General features: G+C 34.6%; 1 protein-coding gene across 19 annotated transcripts in view; it reads left to right on the top strand.

Annotated features, from left to right (window-relative positions):
* Positions 1–19,801, top strand: part of MYCBP2 (MYC binding protein 2) — a 168,285-nt gene that overhangs the window by 83,232 nt on the left and 65,252 nt on the right. For 15 of the 19 annotated variants that reach the window (XM_050972392.1, XM_050972378.1, XM_050972421.1 and 12 more), the window contains 15 exons: positions 322–596; positions 1,545–1,766; positions 3,404–3,595; positions 4,423–4,629; positions 5,369–5,500; positions 6,040–6,218; positions 8,744–8,886; positions 9,650–9,750; positions 10,895–11,113; positions 12,229–12,454; positions 12,754–12,872; positions 14,138–14,225; positions 17,180–17,232; positions 17,921–18,093; positions 18,333–18,477. In XM_050972392.1, the coding sequence (XP_050828349.1) occupies positions 322–596; positions 1,545–1,766; positions 3,404–3,595; positions 4,423–4,629; positions 5,369–5,500; positions 6,040–6,218; positions 8,744–8,886; positions 9,650–9,750; positions 10,895–11,113; positions 12,229–12,454; positions 12,754–12,872; positions 14,138–14,225; positions 17,180–17,232; positions 17,921–18,093; positions 18,333–18,477 (2,474 nt within the window). The remainder of the gene's footprint in view (positions 1–321; positions 597–1,544; positions 1,767–3,403; positions 3,596–4,422; positions 4,630–5,368; positions 5,501–6,039; positions 6,219–8,743; positions 8,887–9,649; positions 9,751–10,894; positions 11,114–12,228; positions 12,455–12,753; positions 12,873–14,137; positions 14,226–17,179; positions 17,233–17,920; positions 18,094–18,332; positions 18,478–19,801) is intronic. The other 4 variants (XM_050972403.1, XM_050972438.1, XM_050972436.1 and 1 more) reach the window with 1 other exon arrangement.

The following is a 19,801-nucleotide window of genomic DNA, read 5'->3' as shown; positions in this document are numbered from 1 at the left end:
TCTGTGCATAGTGCTTGCTGTGGCATTGAGCAAAGTGTGAATTTGAAAGATTGTGTTTTTCATGCCTGTGTTTTAAAAATGCTCATTAAAGCACAGTATATATTATAAAGGAGCAGAAAAGTGGGAGTTTTTAATGGTCAGGTTTCTTTGATAGAATTTAGCATCCTTTCACTGTTTTACTTTTGGAATTAACTTCTCTGAATGTAGATTCAACAATGTTGCTGAATTCCCTGTTTTTCTGTTTGCATGTGAAATGTGCATAGTAACATGAAAATATTTCATTATTGTGCATTTAATGCTTCTGTTTGTGTAATCTTCTAGCTACAGCTAAGGCAGTTGTAGAAGAAACCAGCAAACTAGCAGATTGCATTGGAAAAACAAGGACCTTGCTGAGAAAAATTTTATCTGAAGGAGTTGACCATTGCATGGTGAAGCTGGACAATGATCCACAAGGATATCTTAGTCAGCCTCTCAGTCTGTTGGAAGCTGTTCTTCAGGAATGCCATAATACATTTACAGCTTGCTTCCATTCATTCTATCCAACACCAGCTCTCCAGTGGGCATGTCTTTGTGACTTGCTGAACTGTTTGGACCAGGTACATTAAAATGACCCAAGTAAAAGTAACAGCTTGGCTTGTCCTTTTGCTCAGTTTGAAGCCAAGTAATATGTAAAACTGTTACTAATTTTTTGCATTTATCCTGATTTGCAACTTGAGTTTTATTGTGTTTTGGATTGTTTTTTTCATGATTGGGTATTGGATTTGCTTCTGGTTTTGTTTGTTCGGGGTGTTCTCTAAAGGTAGTTCAATAAGATCCTAGGAACTTTTGTCTTCTTTAGCCTTTAAGATTCTCTGTGGGACAGTGAAGAAAATTTGTGGTGCTGGTCACTGTCAGCACCTGCTTTTTCAGTGTTGAGGCCATGCCTTTATATGTGCTTACTCTTGCTGCATGTTGACTAAGAACATCCATGGGGTATATTTTATCACTAGTACTTGAGTAATTCCTCAATATTAAACAGCAGTGCTCTGATCCAGCCAAGTACATGAGAAGCATATTCTGTAATCAACAGCTTTCTTATTTTGCTTATTGTGATTGAGCATCCTACATCTAAACAGTGTAGCTGGTTGCTTGCATTGCTTGTGGTCAGAAGCAAACTGTTTGCTGCTTTGCATGAAGATTCATTTGGCATATACAATTTCAAGGAAGAATCTGTTCTTTAATGTATTGCTCTAATTCAGTTGTTTAATTATAATCAATTATAAGAAAAGCCTTGTCTTCAAAGGATACCAAGATTTTAAAAGTAATATTAGAAGGGTTTATTATAAAATATGCCTTTAAAATATGCCAACCAAAAAATTTGATTTGCTCCAGTTTTGAAGATCTGAATTCAAGCTTATAAGGGAAGGTAATGTAAAATTCATAAAAAAGCTTTCTCTAAATTATTTTTATTAATTACAGTAAAGCTGGAAAGTTCCTTTCCAAGTAGTTTCTCCATTGTTTCAGTGCAGTGGTGCCATTCTGTTAATTTCTTTTTCTGTCTTTAGGATATCCAGGAAGCAAACTTCAAGACCTCCAGCAGTCGGCTCCTTGCAGCTGTCATGTCTGCTCTGTGCCACACTTCAGTGAAGCTGACCTCCATCTTTCCCATTGCCTACGACGGAGAGGCCCTGCTGCGCTCCATGGTTAAACAAGTCAGCACTGAGAATGACTCTGCCCTGGCTCACCGCTTTCCTCTTCTGGTTGCACACATGGAAAAGCTTAGTCAGGTGAGGATATATTCTAAAAATCTAATGATTTCTTTTACTTTGCAACAGAAAGCTGTAATGTACCTACACGTTTTTGCTCAATAAAAATGTACATTCATTTACCTAAGTGTTTTCTTTCTAAAAGGCTTATTTTAGAAACGTGTTATTTTGTACAGTTTTCAGCTTTTTGTGTGAAATATTTCCACTGGTTCTGCTTTGGATAATGTCTAAGCAGAATGGTTCTTGTCTTGGAATATTAAATTGGAAGAAATATCCTTTGGAGTAGTATTCTGTTTTCTGCAGCAGTTTTTCAGTTTTTTCATGTGCTCACATGTAGATAGATTTGGTGTTTTGAGGAAGACAGCCTTAGTAATAAGAAGCCATGTCCCACACTGGAGTTTTTAAGGGGGTCAATAAAGGAATCCCAGTTCATACTGTTCTAGCAAAGGTTATTAAGCAATTTCCTAATCAAGGGCTCTTTAATGCTGTATGTTGTAGTTCTCATATTTTAGAATTGATTTACAGGAATGAGAAATAAGATGAAAGATAAATAATAAGTAAAGATGATAATAATAAAATAATAATATAATAAAAGATAATAGTGAGATAAATAGGACTACTAAACAGTATTCTTCAATTTGGGTGGCAACAGGGATATGAAATTAAGAGTTATGCAAGAAAGGTAAATAAGGGATGGTTGTAGAATCTACCATTCCCAGAAATTTAAAGCAAAAGATAAGGTCAAAATTTTTCTAATCCTTATAAAATGCACAGTAAAGCTGCGGGACATACTCCTGTAGGCCGTTATTGTGCTAAAAGCTTTCACGGACTTGAAAAGCACCTGTACAAATTAATGAAGGAAAAAAAACAACAGGCACTTCTAAATGCAAATACAATATTTGTCTCTTGGATGCAGCAGCCTCTTAACTATAAAAGATGGAAAAGTGTTCTGTACAGGTTTCTTTGCCTGATTGTCTTCCATATTTGTTCACTACTTGGATTTTTTTTTTTGGCATACAAAGAGGTGAGAAGGATAAACCTTGGATTTTGATCTGTTGAGCTGATTTTATTTTTTTTTGTTGAAAGCAGTGGATGTCACTGCTAGGCAGAATAGATACCATTTGTTTCATAGTCTTCATTCAGCAAAGAAAAACTGTTTATAATCATCTCACCACTGGTTTTGTCCGACCTCTTTGCATAGAAGATTCTTTTTGCTAACACCAAAACAATAAAGCTTCCAAGGTTTTTTTAGACACTTTAGAAGAAAATTGTATGAACTGTTTCAGAAGCAGCTATACGTCCACTGTGTTTTAATGTATGCTTTTAAAGCCCATAGGTTTTATGGCTATATACTATATAAAGAAGAGACATCACCTGGGAAGGACATCTGTGTCTGGTGTCTTTCCAATGTAATAAAAGACTTGTCACCACCTCATAGAGGAAATTAAGGACATCAATCAATTCTTTTGACAAAGGAATACATACCATGATAGCTTTGAGTCTTATAATTTTTCTTCCCCCTTCTAGACATTTCTAATCTTCATGAAGTCACAGATATTTAGATATTTAAGTCACCTAATACTTATAATATGTGAAAGTTTGTGTTTTGGTTTTTTTAATAACCATGTCATTTGTCATTGTTTTTGTTCACACTACAGAGTGAAGAAAATGTTTCAGGGATGACAAGCTTTCGGGAAGTGCTGGAAAAGATGTTGGTCATTGTTGTTTTACCAGTACGAAACAGCCTTAGAAGAGAAAATGAACTTTTCTCTTCGCATCTAGTTTCTAATACCTGTGGGTTGCTTGCAAGTATTGTGAGTGAGCTTACAGCATCAGCATTAGGATCTGAGGTAAAGCTGCTCTAAAATAATTTTAGAAGGCTTTCAGAGCAAACATGCTATGAATGTGATTGAGGCTGTATGGGTATTCTATAGGTGTGCAGATCTTTCAGAGATTGTAGAATTCTCTGTTTTGAGTAGTGCAGATGATTTGCATAGATTTAAAAGCATATATTTACTCTATTAGAAAAGTACTGTTGATAATTAGCTACTTCATTAGTGCTGAAGAATACTGCAGATTGTTTTAAAAATTGTACATTTTTTGAGTAGTTTGCTTTTTGCCTGCATATTTGTGTAGCTGTACAATCCTTTCAGGAGGTTGTAACTTCATTAAGTGACAGAAAAGTATCTGATTTTGTTAAAGGCATGTCACTGTCTCTGTGCTATCAACAGGCTTTTCTCACAGAAAGAATCAAGCTTTTGATAACATCTTGATTCAAGGTGTTTTTAACATTATGTAACATCTGTTTCTGCTCTCCTAATCTTGACTGTACCTAAGTCAGAAATACTTTACCTACGGCACAAATACCTAACCTTTCTTTTAGTAACGCTAATCTGTATTTTTTGCTAATTCAGCCATAAAATATATATTTAAATATTTTTAAAAAACAAGTTGGATTTCTGATTATTCCTAGTTAATTTTTAATTATCAGAAATACTTTCTTTTTTCTTTTTAGTCAATATTAACTAGAAAGCTAAATAGTCCCATCTTCTGTGGTTTATGAGTTGACTTTTAAAATTTACCCGGTTGAAAAATCTGATAATTCACTTTGCTTTATTGAAGTTGTCTAAAATTTAGCAGTGAATATTTTCTGACAGCTCTATTTAACTTTCTACAGGTTGATGGACTGAATTCTCTCCATTCTGTCAAATCTACTCCAAACCGATTCACTAAAACAAGTCAGGGAAGAAGCTGGAATACTGGGAATGGATCCCCTGATGCCATATGTTTCTCTGTTGACAAACCTGGTGTAGTTGTAGTAGGATTTTCTGTTTATGGTGGAGGAGGAATCCATGAGTATGAGTTGGAGGTATTAGTTGATGATGTAAGTACTGCTTCTGGGAAAACAATTTGAACAAAAGTAACCTCAGAGGTTTTCTTAGAGTATGTTCTACAAAGTGATATTTTCATATTCATATTCAGTCTAGGCTCCCAGTAAAACAGTGCACTGGTAGTAGGATTTTTTGCTTGTGGTTAAGATTTTTGTATTACCACAAGCTTCAAACCATATCTAGTAGGGTCCTTATCTTGGTTATTGTTGTGAACACTTCCTTTATTACAAGTAATATTTGAAGTATCAGGGACTTTTCACTTTCTGGAGCTAAATATAAATTAGTACCAGTTACCTCTGTGTCAGTCATGAATGAAATTAAGAAATGAGGTTATAACCAAAAATTGAAAAAAAGGATGATAGATTCCCAGCATGATCAGACAGTACCTACCATATGTTCCATGTGCTGTTGATTTACTCTCTTAGAAGCAGCATAAAACTGTGTTGTAATGAAGCAAAACTACTGTTCTTTTACATACAGTTGTTCACTATAGCTGATGATTCTGATCTTTTTCAAAGGACAAGCATAGGTTGCTATGGGAAATTAACCTCTTTGCTCACTAATTTCCTCTGATGGGGAAAGGCTTTACTGTTGACTCTGAGCAGTTTTTTCATCTTTTTGTTTGTAATGCCATGTGTAAAAATTTATGCAGTGAAACACAAATTGCACAATTGCATGTGTCATGTATTTACATTATAAATGTATTAAAATTGCTTTGTTTCTTTGAATCAGAGTGATCATACTGGAGATGCAACTCATTCTCATAGATGGACATCTTTAGAATTGGTTAAAGGAACTTACACCACAGATGATTCTCCTAGTGACATAGCTGAAATCAGACTTGACAAAGTTGTGCCACTGAAGGTAAATAAAATAAAAGTACATCTGTAGATTTCATACAACTGTTTTAGATAACAAAATTGAAATGGTCAGTGTAAATTTGTTTGGGTTTTTGGATGCACATTCACAAGTTGATCTTGATGTGTGCTTCATAAAGTCTTGGCTTCAACCTGTAAATTAAAAGTTACAAATCCTCTTAGCTAGAAGAAATTAGATCCCAAGTGCATACGATTTTTGTAAGTCCATATGATAGATTATAGTTGCCTAGTAATTTCAGAATATTTTTGAAAGTGCAGGTTTTTTTTGTGCAACTTCATAGTTAATTTTCTTGGATACCTTAAAGTAATCAGTAGTAATTTAAGTTATGGTCCATAGTTTGGGAACATGGAACAGCTCTGATTTTTGTTAAATGCTGGATCTTTTTTGTTTTATTTCATTTGTAGAGTGCTTTGAAGGAGTTTTCAGACTCTACAGTATTAATGTAAAATAACAACTTTCATATACCATGAAGCCATTAAATAATTTGTTTTATACTGGAACCTATTTTTGCTCTCCTTTCTCAGGAAAATGTGAAGTACGCAGTTCGCTTGAGGAATTACGGAAGCCGGACTGCCAATGGAGATGGTGGGATGACCACGGTTCAGTGTCCCGACGGTGTAACGTTCACATTCAGTACATGCAGTCTGAGCAGTAATGGCACCAACCAAACACGAGGACAGATCCCACAGATTCTTTATTACAGGTTTGTGGGTGTAATGATTCATTGCTAAGAAAAGTGAACAAAACCATCTCAGTGCTGTTATACCGCATCTGTTACATCTGTTTTTAAGAACTGGTAGAAATAAATGCATCCAGAATGTGCTTGTGATGCCTCTTCCGGTCTTGTTGTAGGTTCTCTGTCTGTTTTTTTTTTTTACTACCTTAAAGCTCTAAATAAGATGCACTTTTTTCATTTTCTGGTTTTTCAATACTATAGGCAATATCTGAGAGATTACTCACTGGCATGTTTATCTCTCCAATTTATTCAGTTCTTCAGTTTCCAAAAATAATTGCATCAGGGAGTGAAGCAAGTTCTATTTGTATAGGAACTCCTCTCTTACTTAGAGGTGAAAGGTATAAAAACAGAAATTGCAATTGCCTGAAGAAAACCAGCTGAAACATCTGAAGGTCCTCCAGGGGAACTTTCCTTCAGCCTTTCAGGATGACAGTAGGAATTCACTTGTGGTGATGCTTTTTCAGAAAGCATTGCTTTTGTGTTTGAGGTGCTTACCCTGATTTGTTTAAAGACAGGATTTTCAAACTGGCAGTACACGACTGATTAACAGAAGATGAAAGGAATAAAATGATCAATGAATAATAATTTATTTTTATCTTTGATTGTGTGAGAAGTATCTACATAATAAAAGATGTAGAAGATATGAAAAAGTAATACTTACACCAAGTGATGTATTTTAGTCTGACAAGTGCGTGAACATATATTGCTTTTAAAGTTTTAAAGAAGGTAAAATATGAAGAAATAAAGTGGCCAGCAAAATTATAGTAATAGTATATTTGAAGATACAGGATAGCTCTTAAACTACCTTAAACATAAGATTGTGCTCAGACATCCAGCTTGTCAATAAAACCATTAATTATTTATTAAAGAATGTAATTGCAGTGCTTTAGATCATATTTTGATTGATTTAGTCTCCTGGAAACTTGGACTTTATTATGAAGTATCTTAATTGGAAAGTATCATTATGTAAGAAGGATGAAAGACAGACATGGAAAGACAGACATTTTCACTCCTAGATTGTTTGCTTTTATATGGGCAAAAGAGAAAATTAAAGAGAAGTAACAATTTCTTTGATTTCAGAAAAGCAAAGGATGTAATTTCAGTAATGGAAACTTCAAGGCATTCTAATGATGATAAATTAGAATAAGAAAAAGCCCCACACGAAAGTCCTGTCTTCAGATCAGAGCAGTCTCAGGTTTTTTAGTTTCAACTGATAAAATTCAAAGAGGCTTTCAAAAGACTAGTGGTACAAGTTGGAACTGTTACAGAATAAATTGTGTTGAAAAAAATTGCAGCTGCTGTGGTGTAATCACAATGTCTTTGTAGTTTGCATGGACAAGATAAATCTATTTATTGCATGGTTATGGTTGTGGACTTAGTTTGAGAACTCACTGTTTAAAATATAACGATTTGAAGTTTTGATTTGCCAACAGCAAAGAAACAAATGTTCAGTCAACTATTATGGAGCAGCTTGTAAAAGTCACACTTCATTTTGTTTGGGAGCTGCTCAGATATCAATAGAACTGTTTCTTAGGCATATGCAAAGAAAGACCACATACAGAAGTTAACACACTTTTGGTAAGGGCAGAAAAGTTTTGGAGGGATTTGTTGGAAAAGTACCCAAGCTGAATTGCACCTATCATCAGTCACTAAAAAATTCAAATGAGAAAGGCTTGAGGCTGACAGCAAAGCTACAATTCTAGGACACTTTGAGAAAACTTAATCTTTTTGTAAGAATCATTGATTCACATGACAGAGAAGGAGAGAGATCCTTGTTCACTGAACTGCTCAGAGTAAATACCTTAACGTTTGGAGGTGCTAGTCCTGAAATAATGCACTGGACAAACAAAAGAAAATGGGAGATTTTGTTTTACATGTTGACTAAGTGATTTTATTTCTCTGTGCCAAGGCTTAATCGCTATCATATTGAAGACTTGAATTAGTTTGTAATTGTCATTTGATAGCTTTGAAAAGGCAAATCAAACCTTATTGAAATGATTGCATGCATGATGTTGTTTAGGAGAGCCTAATGTGATACACAGAGTGGATTTAAAAGAAAGAACTGTTTGGTAAGTCTTGGGTAAGCCCAAGACTGTTTCAAAGCCATAATTAGTCATCATTGTCTCTTATGAAAATGCAGAAATATCCATTAAGAAAGTTTTACTTGTTTCTGTGAAGCATTTAACATTGCTCTGTTTTTACCAAGAGAGGGAACTGGCTTTGGAAGAGTATGGCAATTAATTCTGTGGTTTAAAAGGCATCTAGAGAAAAGAAACATTGCAGAAAAATGCTTTTTATACTTTTTGCCAAATGAAGTTCTTGCAAAGGACTAACAGCGACACATTTCCTCCAAAATATCCTCCATGGTTTCTCTGTGTTTTTTTATTGCTTTATCAAAAATTGTTTTGCTTATTCTATGCCAAAAATTAGTCAGTAAGTTTTTTATGTAATTTTGTATTTGTGAACTTACTTTAACTTAATCCACTGTCCAGGAGTGAGTATGATGGTGATCTGCAGTCACAGCTGTTGAACAAAGCTAATGAAGAAGACAAAAACTGTAGCAGGGCTCTTTCTGTCGTGAGTGCTGTTGTACGAGCAGCCAAAGACTTGTTGCACAGAGCTCTTGCTGTAGATGGTAAGGCTTGGAAAAATTGACTTTACTTTTCAAAACTTTTTACTTTGCTAGCAAGCCATGATAGTAGAATAGCACCTGAATACAAGAGCTGTGATGTTTCTCTTTTGCTTTCCAAAGAATATTTTTCTAACCTTTCATTCCTGTAAGTATCAAACTATGAGTAACTTTTTTGTCATTGAGTTGTGCTTGTGATAGAATAGTCAGATACTTTGTATAAATTTGTTCATCAGTTTAGCAAGTATCATATTAAAGCTGGTAAGATTCTTGATTCCCTAAAGATGTTTTATTGCAGGTTAGTTGCAGATTTCCTCAGTGTTTTGCACAGAGGTTGTAATCAGTACGACTGGTTAATGTAATTAATATATAAGCACCTAAACATCCCTTTGTGAGAAATGTAGATATCAGCTAAAATGTTCAGCATATTACATAGTACTGTAGAACTAATTTTGAAGGGCTGGGAGGACTGTTGTGCTAACTTTTATGAAATACAAACACAGCTTCACAAAATGGCAAAGAATGCAATAAAATAATGCTCTTAGAGAAGGACATTTTTCAACAGAGAACTATATATAATGATCTGTTTATCTTGGGTGGACTTGGCAGACTCAGAATGCAACAGTGCCTAAATAATGAAAACATTTGAAGTAAAAATAGTCTGGGAAATAGAAGTTTAACTTACAAGGGGCAAACCAGAAAAATAAGATGCGCTTTGAACGACAGCATGTTTATTAATAATACCTCTGTTCTAATTATCTTTGTTTAGCTGAAGACATTCCAGAATTACTCAGTTCTTCCAGTCTGTTTTCAATGCTGCTTCCCCTCATCATAGCCTACATAGGACCAGTAGCAGCAGCCATTCCCAAGGTATACTTCTCAAGAGAAATTATTGAAGAAATGTATGAATGTTATGCAAGGAAAAGGTTTACTCTGAAAATTTGACCATCTTGATTTCTTACTATTCTGTGAATTAGTGGTTTAAATTTGATGAGTCATGAATTTTCCATGAGTCAAGAATTTAAAAAACATGTAATGACCTTTTTTTTAACTTGAATTGAAAACATGATAATAAAAATACCTTAAGGAAGCAGAGAAATATGAGAGGCTTTAGTAGTAGGAAAAGATAAGGAATGAGAAGAATGTAGTTTACAACTCATTGATCAACATTAGGGGGATGAAATGTTTTTTTTTTATTTTATAGAAATATTATTTTTACAGTAAAGAGCAGAAACATTTGCTCATTAAATTAAGATTATTTCTGTCAAATTTAGAGTTTGAAAGATGTCAGCTGTAATAAACAAACATTTCTTTCCAGTGCCATGGCATTTCTTGCATGTGCCTGGTCTGGGACACTCTTGAGATCTGTTCTTAGATCTGCAAATGTCAATAATCCTTAGCTAGTATACACTATTACCTTTTATTGCTTTTTCATGAGCTCTAAGATGTTTTCTGACTTTTTTTTAAAAGGGGAGGAAATAGAAGTGACCACTTAAAATGTAGCAGATATGTCATGAAAGACAATGTCAGATATTAGTTACCTTGTTTCTTCATGGAACTGAGATTTGAAACAGCCAAGTGTTTTGCTATAGAAGTGTTCATCTGCTTAGAAAATGTAGTGAAGATCACAGGGAACATAATATTAATATTAAAATAAATATTAATATGGCTATAGAGTTTAACTGGGTTTTGGCTTTAGTGTGGTATTTACTTTCTGTGAACTTGTACTTACTGTTTGTTATTGTTCAAGGTTTTAGTAAAAGCTATTTTAGGGAAAGGATGTCACAGTTATATGCAGATTCTTGTTTCAGCTTTGGTGTGGCTCCAAGAGGAGATTAATGTACTGCTGCTTTTCTGTTAGGATTGTGAAGATGCAGAATTGCAAAATGATTGAATGAATTGTTACTAGTGATATTCTGATAATGTTCAGACAACCACTGAAGAGAATTGGAAGTATTATTGTTTTCACCAACCTATAAGACTTTGTAATAACACATGTGGTGTTATGTTACAGGTTGCTGTTGAGGTCTTTGGCCTGGTACAACAGCTGCTTCCTTCTGTGGCAGTTCTGAATCAGAAATATGCCCCTCCAGCTTTTAACCCAAATCAGTCTACAGACAGCACCACTGGAAACCAGCCAGAGCAAGGGCTTTCAGCTTGTACTACCTCCAATCACTATGCTGTTGTAGAAAGTGAGCACCCCTATAAACCTGCCTCTGTTACACACTATAAGGTGAGCACCATTTCTAAGTGCACATGCTGCTTCTTAAAAGCTTTACACATGAGTTTTCTTGAGTCAGTATTTGCTATCTGAAAAGTTGTTGCCATAGATGATAATTAATATTGTCTAATATAGAAGACATATTATTATATTATTGCTATTCTGCTTTTTGGACGAAACTCTACATCAAGTATAGTGGAAAATAGTGAAGTTTTAACCCCCTAATTCAGCTATCTGCTCTAAATCCCTAAATTTGCATAGTCTTAGATTTTTCTGCTGTCATACAATTTCTTTGCTCTAACTGTAGAGGTTGTAGAAGTTAAAAATCTTTACATATAGAGTATACAATCACATATCAGATTTTCTTACCTAATGCTTTAACAATGTTTTATAAGAATACATAAAGTCAGTTCTAGTCAAATTAACATCCAGAAGTAGCAAAGCTATAATCAAGAGCCTGAACAGGACATAAATTATTATTCTACTATTCCAGTGCTTGTCCTGTGAGACAGCAAGACATCCACTGCAGAAAGTGTAGTTACCATGTGATCATCTCGGTGCAGGAATGCTTACTTTTGTCCTAAAAGTTTATGGAGCATGTCTAAAGCCTTGGGTTTAGTAGGTACTGCATTTGAATTCCTGTAGCTATATACTATTGTACTGCAGGCCACATTCACTAGTGGTGTTCAGCTGCTCTGTACTTTTTTGGGATTGCACAAAACAGGTGTTCATTATGTTCATTGAAGTTTGAGTTTGAAAAAGGTATCTGAGAGTTCAATGGGTGTAGTAGTCTGTGGTTGTTTTGTTTAATCAACCTGTACAGAATTCTTGAAAGCAATCACAAGTGGTGCCAGTGCAAATACTTAAACAGAATATTAAGTTATAAGACAGGATTCTAATTGAGTGAAGTGCAAAGCATCTTAGGTGTACATAAATTTCAATGAATAAATTAGGTTAATGTTAATTAAAAGAATAACAAAACAATTGTGCAGAATTACATAATTAAATCACTTCTGTAGACTTAATCAGAGTTAAAGCCAAATGGAGATGAAGAAGTAAATGTAAAAAAAAAAAAAAAACAAGAACCCCAAAAGCTTGGACATAATTAACTTATTGCTCTGTTTTAGGTGACTTTTCCTGAATGTGTCAGGTGGATAACAATAGAGTTTGACACTCAGTGTGGCACTGCTCAGTCAGAGGATGTTCTTCGTTTACTAATTCCTGTCAGAATTGCACAGAGCCTGGGATTTGGACCAAAGCATACCTCTGTTCATGAGAACCTTAATTCATGGATAGAACTGAAAAAGTTCTCTGGATCTTCAGGATGGCCTACCATGGTGTTGGTATTGCCAGGTAATACACAGATACTGATGTAATTACTAGTAATGTGTGTCACTGCAATAATTAAAGGAAGTTTGATTTTTCTGCAGAATTATCTTGGCAGAGTTAAAGAAGAGTCTTTATCCCAGCTGGCAAGTTAACTATGTCTATAGTAGATTTCTTGCTTGAAGTATTGATCTGCTTGTTTTTCCCATGGTTTTAATTCACATTTTACCTGTGAAGGCTGGGTTTCATATATACTTACGTAAAAGAAAAACACAAAAAGAGGAGGAATATATTATTCATTTAACTTATCCTTTTACTTCTCAAAGGGAATGAAGCACTTTTTTCTCTGGAGACTGCATCAGACTATGTGAAAGATGAAAAAGCTTGTTTTTATGGCTTCAAATGTTATGCAATTGGATATGAATTTAGTCCAGGAAGTGATGAGGTAAGGGAAAAAACGAGGTAGTTATAATTGCTTCACCTAATAAATCATCTAATAAATTTTTTGACGGTAAAAAGATTTGTCTTTCCACTTATGGCTAAGTGACATTAGCAAAATATTTTGAGATTATTTATATAAAAATAATAACATTTTTTGCTAAGGGCGTTATTAATTTGGAATTCTTTAATCAGGATACTGTTGAAATGGGTTTTCGTGTTGTTTGTGGCACTCCGCAAAAACATAGTGTGGTTTTATCTTGTGTGTCAGTGGGATACAAGATTTCCTGAAATTCTGGCCTACTCTTGCATCAAAGATCCAAGATGTGGGGTTTTTTACTGTCACTGCCTATTGAATTACATACTTTAATTATTTTCCAGTGCTCATTTAGACCAGAACTCTCAGATTCCTTGGAAATGTTGTCTGCATTTAGGCTACCTCAGATTTTACCCAGTAGTCTCCTCATTTTACCTCTAAGGACATGAGTCATTTCCACCACTGTTTTTTGCAAAGAGACGATCAGATTTCTTCACATCCTTGACCCAATTCTTTCTTTTGGCTTAAAAGACTACTGAAAACACTTAATATGTTTTATACTACATCCAGAAAAATAAGTCTTCCATTGTCCTGGGAGTCTTTGGTCCTGTTCCTTCATGTGGATTTCGCAAGGTCTGCATCTTGCTTACACTACAGCATTTATAGAAGATTTACCTCATCTTATTCCTGGATTTTGCTCAAGCTAAATCATGTCTTCAGATTTTCAGAATGTCAGGTTCTTTGGAATTTCTTCACATATCAGATAAGAGCACATTCCATAAGATTATTATCTATGGTAGTACTGGCTTTCAGCAGAATCAGATTTATAATTTCTACAGATGATCTAATTAGTGTCTGTTTGCTTAAGCAAAAGTTATTTCTATTCAAAAATACCCATGTAGATTCATGTAATTCTTTTTCTTTAAAGCATTTACAAACAAAGCTGCTGGCATGTTTTTAACTCTCAGTGCTAAAACATTTCTAGCTAATCCCTTAAGTCTATCATCTAAAGAATAGTTACAAGTAATTGTTTTCAAACATACCTTTTTATTCTAAAAATTTTGGTACACTGTCCTGTGTCACAGCATGGCAGTAGCTGTATAACAAGAAATACATTGCTGAGAATCTTCAAACTGGTACATACAGTATTTCTTAATATAAAATATTGTCAGAAAAATGGAGTTATTGTCCTGTTTCCTGAGACACTAATTTTGTGGGTTTTTTTTAATTTGAAGGGTATTATTCAGCTGGAGAAAGAACTGGCAAATTTGGGAGGATCATGTGCAGCAGCTTTGATGAAGAAAGATTTAGCACTTCCTATTGGTAAAAACATACTTCATTTTTTATCAGTGTCCATGTTTTCTGAATTAATAGTAAATTCAAATCTTATTGTTGCTTTTAATTAGAGATAATAATACAAAATTGTGTCTTCAAACTGAATTAATCAAGCAATAAAGCTGGCAGTATTTTTTGCTTACCTTTTTCTCTTTGTGTGTGTATGGGGAGGAGGGAGACCTGGTCATTTAAATTTGAATGAACTCACCCCATCCACAGGTAGTGTATGACTGTATGAACTGTGTCCCACAGTTTCCTCGTGGTACTTCTTAAATGTGCAGGTATCATCTTTGTATTTCTCTTTCACTGGTTTTTTTTTTCCCCACACTTCACACCTCTCTGTATGAAAAAAATAACTGCAGCATTGAACTGCAAAACTTAAAATTACTTTTTTAAAGTTGAAAGTAACCATTTCGTTGGTAGACCTTATAGCTAATAATATTTCCACTGCAGCTTTCTTTTTTACAATTAGAAAAGAAATCACATACTTTTATAGCAGATGCTGCAAATAGAGGTTTATAGTAACCCAACTGCAATTTAAAATGTAAGGAAAAATGAGTTTGTGGAAATAAATGGATATGGAGATGGAATTAGAACTTCTAATGATTCATTAGAAATTCTAATTCTGTATTATCAGTAATATAATTTCTCTTAAATAGCACCAGCATATAGGAAAAACAGGCTCATAATTTATAATAGGATCATGATCATTTTAGGGGCACAAATCAAAGCTCAGGTACTGTTACACTGGAAGGGTGGATTGATGAGCAGGAGAGCACTGATCACTGTGGCCTTCTAATCACAAAACCTTCTTTGTGTTTTTAATCCAGTACTTTGCTTGTGTATTTGGATTGTTTTCTTCCTTTATGTTGTGAGGAGGCACCTCAATTGCACTAGTAGATCTGTATTTCACTCTCCAAAGTACAGGCAATTCTTCAGGTTAAATAGTGCCCTGCTCTCTTATTCCTCAAGCTCCTTAGTTTTGTTGACTTCTCTTAGTTTTGCTGTTTTTCTGCGCAACAACAACCAAAAGATTGAAATCCTTGTAACTTAATCTCCCATGTTTTGCAATACTTTGTCCTTCTCTCTTGGGAGCTTTTTATATTTGTTCTCTTTAAATGCCTGAAATAAAAAGGGTGACACATAGATTGACTTTATGCAATCCAATAGAAATTTGAAATAAAATACTCAGTGAGGTTACCTATGCAGTCACAGCTGCATACAAAAGTGGTTGTTTATGATCTGCAAGAGAGGAGGGATAGGTGCATTGCCTCTAAGGGGTTTCTTGATGACTGATCTAATGGCATTTGTCTGACTGTTTATCTAACATCAGCTCAAGATCTTCAACCAAGTCTGGTAAGATTACAGTGCTTGTGCTGTATAATATAAGTGTATTGTTTCTCTCCAAGACCACTAGACCCTCTGAGTAAACAAAACTGGGGAATTATAGTCAACAGTGGTGGTATTTACAAATGGAAACTACTGTGCAGCCTTTTAAAATGGTTTTCAGCTGTGTGTAATTTTGCTTTGGTGTTTTGCCTGGTGTCTCAGAAAAACACTGTGGCAGAAAAAGTGGTAAAGCTGTGGTTTTCTAGAGCAACATTTAAATTCCTTAGCATCAGACTTTTTTTTCCTTTTTCTGCATCCTAGGTTATGTATCTTCTACCTTTTTGCTGCAAGTGAAATGCTTCTTTAATACTGTCATTCCTAATCTGCAGAGCACTGTTATCTTACTTGTGTAAGGGTGTCCCTTAAGAGAAACCTACATAGAATAATAGAATCAATAATCATATAATAGAATTTCTTGTAATGAATACACACAGTAAAGGCCCTTTTTAGTAGACTTTTCATACTTAATTATAATTTCTACAGTTTTACTTTTCAGTAATTGTTGTATTGGGTATATTCAGTGTGCAGAGTCAAATATTTGTGGGACTATTCCTCTAGAAATATTAGGAATCAAAGTGTTTTGAAGGACCTAACAAGGTTAAGCCTGTTTTGCTCTGAAGGAAGATGGACCAGAAAGTGATTTCTTCACATATTAGGAAAAGTATCTTTGAGAGTTACACCCAAATAGTGTTCAAGTTAGCCTGTTCAAATGGTTCTTTTTCCTTCTTGCCACTTCAAGACATGAATTTAAGATACTTCTTCCCAAGAGAGAGATCTGGACTATGACCAAGATCTGACTTCAACAGCAGTGTGAAATTGGTTTATGTATTTTGTATTACTACATTCTTAATTGTGTCAAATCTGGCAGTAGTTTATTTCTGAGAGCAGTTTTTAGATGTCTGTATTTATTTGAATTTTAAAATTTGCCTTGGAACTTGGTTTTCTTATTTCTCTCTCTTCTGACTAGTAGAATTGCCTGACATGTTTTTAAAAGAGAGTAGAAATATGGTAACCTTATCTGTTTCACGCCTCTGTTAAAAAACTGTGTTTGGCAATTCTGGTCATCCTGGAATCAGGCTTTGGAGTTGGATTTGTGAGAAAGAATCACTGTGTAATAGTATGTGTTTTAGGAAGAATCATAATTTATGAAATTGTGCAGAGTTTGTCGGGTTTTCAAATAATTTTACAAAGCTAAGCTCTTAAAAGGGAGCAGCTGTTGCATACTTAGAGGTACTGCTTCCCATAAACCACCTTGACCTCTCAAAATCTTTCTGAAAGTATCTAGTCACATCCAAATACTTGCCATACATAGTGCCTTGGAGATAAAAATTTTTGTTCTATGTAACTTACATTGTTCATTTGTGTGTGCACTGAACTACACAGTACTGCATGTTTACTATGTTATTTATAAGTATTAATATTTCGGCTGCTGATTGAACAGTATGATGCATCATTATGCAGACTTGAAATCTGTAATATAAAAAGCTTCACAAAACAGAATTGAATCTCATATTCTGCAATATGTAGATAATATAACTGGTTTATTTTTCCAGCAGGTAGTGAGTTTGAAGAGGATCTTGAGATACTTGAAGAGGCTGCCTTACAGGTATGCTGCAGCTTTTTATCCATTGCATGGTACTTAAGCATTGTTTCAGTGCATAATTGCATTGAAACTGTCTGCTACAGAAGAAAATAATTTCTAAGGCTTTTATAGTAGAATGGAATCCAGCTTATTATTTGACAGCTTAAGAAAATCATACAGAATTTTAGGATTTAAATGAAATAATTTTTTATAATGAATCTGCTTGGAAAAAAATGCATGCAGTGTCACATAGAACATTAGATGACAGAGTATTTCAAAATATGTTTGGCTGAAGTTGCAGTGTTTGGCAAGTTTTAAATGTTACCAAATTCAGTCTTTTATATATCTTTGTAAGCAGAGAAACAAAATAACTTTTTCAGCTGAGCAGTGATGTTAATCAAGTCTCAAATAGTACAATTGCAGTTGTTCTGGTTTGCTGATGGCCTTTTGTTGAGCACAATGGGAGTTAATGCTGAATCTCCCTCAACTCAAGGTCATTTAACCTCTTTTGGCATAAATTATTGTTCAATAGACTACGATGGCTTTTTTAAAAGCTTTTATCAGGGTAAAGTTTATTCTTGTTGAATGGTTTTAAATGCTCAAAATGTTTTTACCAGTTGTGTCACATTATGGGAAAACGTGAACATGTTACTGAAAAGCTGTTCTATGTCTCTCTTTTCACCCCCAACCTCTGCCAAAAAAAACCAAAAAGGTGTGCAAAGCTCACTCAGGCATTCTTGGGAAAGGCTTGGCACTGTCTCACTCCCCAACCATTTTGGAAGCTCTCGAAGGAAGTCTTCCCCTGCAGGTACAAAGCAACGAGCAGTCGTTTCTGGAAGATTTCATTGCTTGTGTACCAGGATCAAGTGGTGGACGACTTGCAAGGTAAAACTGCACTGTTGCTTGTCCTTTTAACAGGCTATAGAACTGTCATACTTATTTTAAATATTAGTTGAATAAAACTGTTTGGCTATATTGTTTCCATTAATACATTAGTTAAAAGCATGTAGGCATTCAGATGTTCTGTGTCTTTTCTTAGTTCTGTGTCACATTTGTACAGAGTAAGTATCTGTCTTTTAGAGGCTGAAAGAGATTTTCATGTTGGGTGGTTTTCTTTGCTGTAGGTGGCTGCAGCCAGATTCATATGCTGATCCTCAAAAAACATCATTGATTTTGAATAAGGATGACATCCGGTGTGGTTGGCCAACTGTTATTACAGTACAAACAAAAGACCAGTATGGGGAAGTTGTTCATGTTCCTAATATGAAGGTAATTATTGTAATCTTGGCTGTTCTGCTTCATCTTGTTGTCTTTTAGTTTTTATTGTAGGTATTCCACAGAATACTCTTGTATAGGACAGAAAGTGGCATTCATAAATTCATTGTAATCTGACTTTCCTACCTCTAAATCCTCAAACCTGCCAAATTCTGTATTATGCCACCGCCATTTCATGAAATTCATAACATTCCTGTAATGAACTACACATGTGTAGTTGCATGAATAATCAGTCATGAGTGAGGTTGGATGGTGGTGATGTATTAAAGTGACAATAATCCATTTTTTAATTTGTAAGCCAAGGAAGAGTGTTACAAACCATAGACTTTGTGATGGGAAAAAGAATCAGAAGCACAGTGATGGACTACCTTTTAGTTACTTTATTTTAGACTAGAACAATACTCTTGCCTTTTCTGTTTCTAATACTTGGATGTTCCTGTAGTCCTTGCAGTTAATAAGGATAACTGGCAGGGACTGGTGTTCCTGTGTTTACTTTCAGCCTCTTCAGTTAACCACTGTTTGTCAGTACTGGAAAGGAGGTGTTCTTGAAAGCCTCAGGTAGAGTTAGGAGAATTTTGTGCATTTTGGGGTAAAACCTATGTGGAATGTATAAAAGTGGGCTGCTTGATTTGAAGTAGTAAAGCAATGCAAACAAAACAAACACAAAATGGTTTTGATGTTGTTCTAATAAATTAGGTTACTTCTGTGTTTTAAAGCCCACTGTACAGTAGTTGGTTTTGTTCAAGCCCAAGTGTAGATGAAATACTTTTTACAAAGGCACGACTCCTGTGAGAAAAGCTCTCAAATCTGTTCTTTGTATATGATGTAATAATTGAAAGTTTTTTTACAGTGAGCTGTAAACCTAATAATGTGTAGCAGTTCTACATCAGTCACACAAGAATCAACTTAGTCACAAACACTGCTTGAGTGAAACTTGTCTGATTACTGACTTAAATTAGTGACAGAACAAGCGAAAGACTCTCAGTAGTGATTTTATCCCATCAATCAGGAAAAGGATATGTAAAAATATTATTAAAATTATTACTGGTTTTATTATTTAATTACTGTTCACAGTTGTATTGAAGTGATAAAAACCTTAATTCAATTTAATTATTATTCTAGACTCATTCAGTGTGCAATGCAGTGATGTAACTTTTGGTAAATTAAATCAAATTTTGATAAAACTGTGTGTGAAAACAGCAGTATTTAATATTGCAGAGTTCAGATGAATAACATATAAACTTAATTTCCAGGTAGTCTGTCTGTCTTTCTCAGAAAATTGTGTACTGCTAGCTGTTGCCTGCACTAGTGGAGACCC

The sequence above is a fragment of the Serinus canaria genome, chromosome 1 (genome assembly GCF_022539315.1).
Source record: "Serinus canaria isolate serCan28SL12 chromosome 1, serCan2020, whole genome shotgun sequence".
NCBI classification, from domain to species: Eukaryota; Metazoa; Chordata; class Aves; order Passeriformes; family Fringillidae; genus Serinus; species Serinus canaria.
The sequence above is the reverse complement of the archived record's forward strand: the minus strand, read 5'-3'. Positions and strand labels throughout refer to the sequence as shown.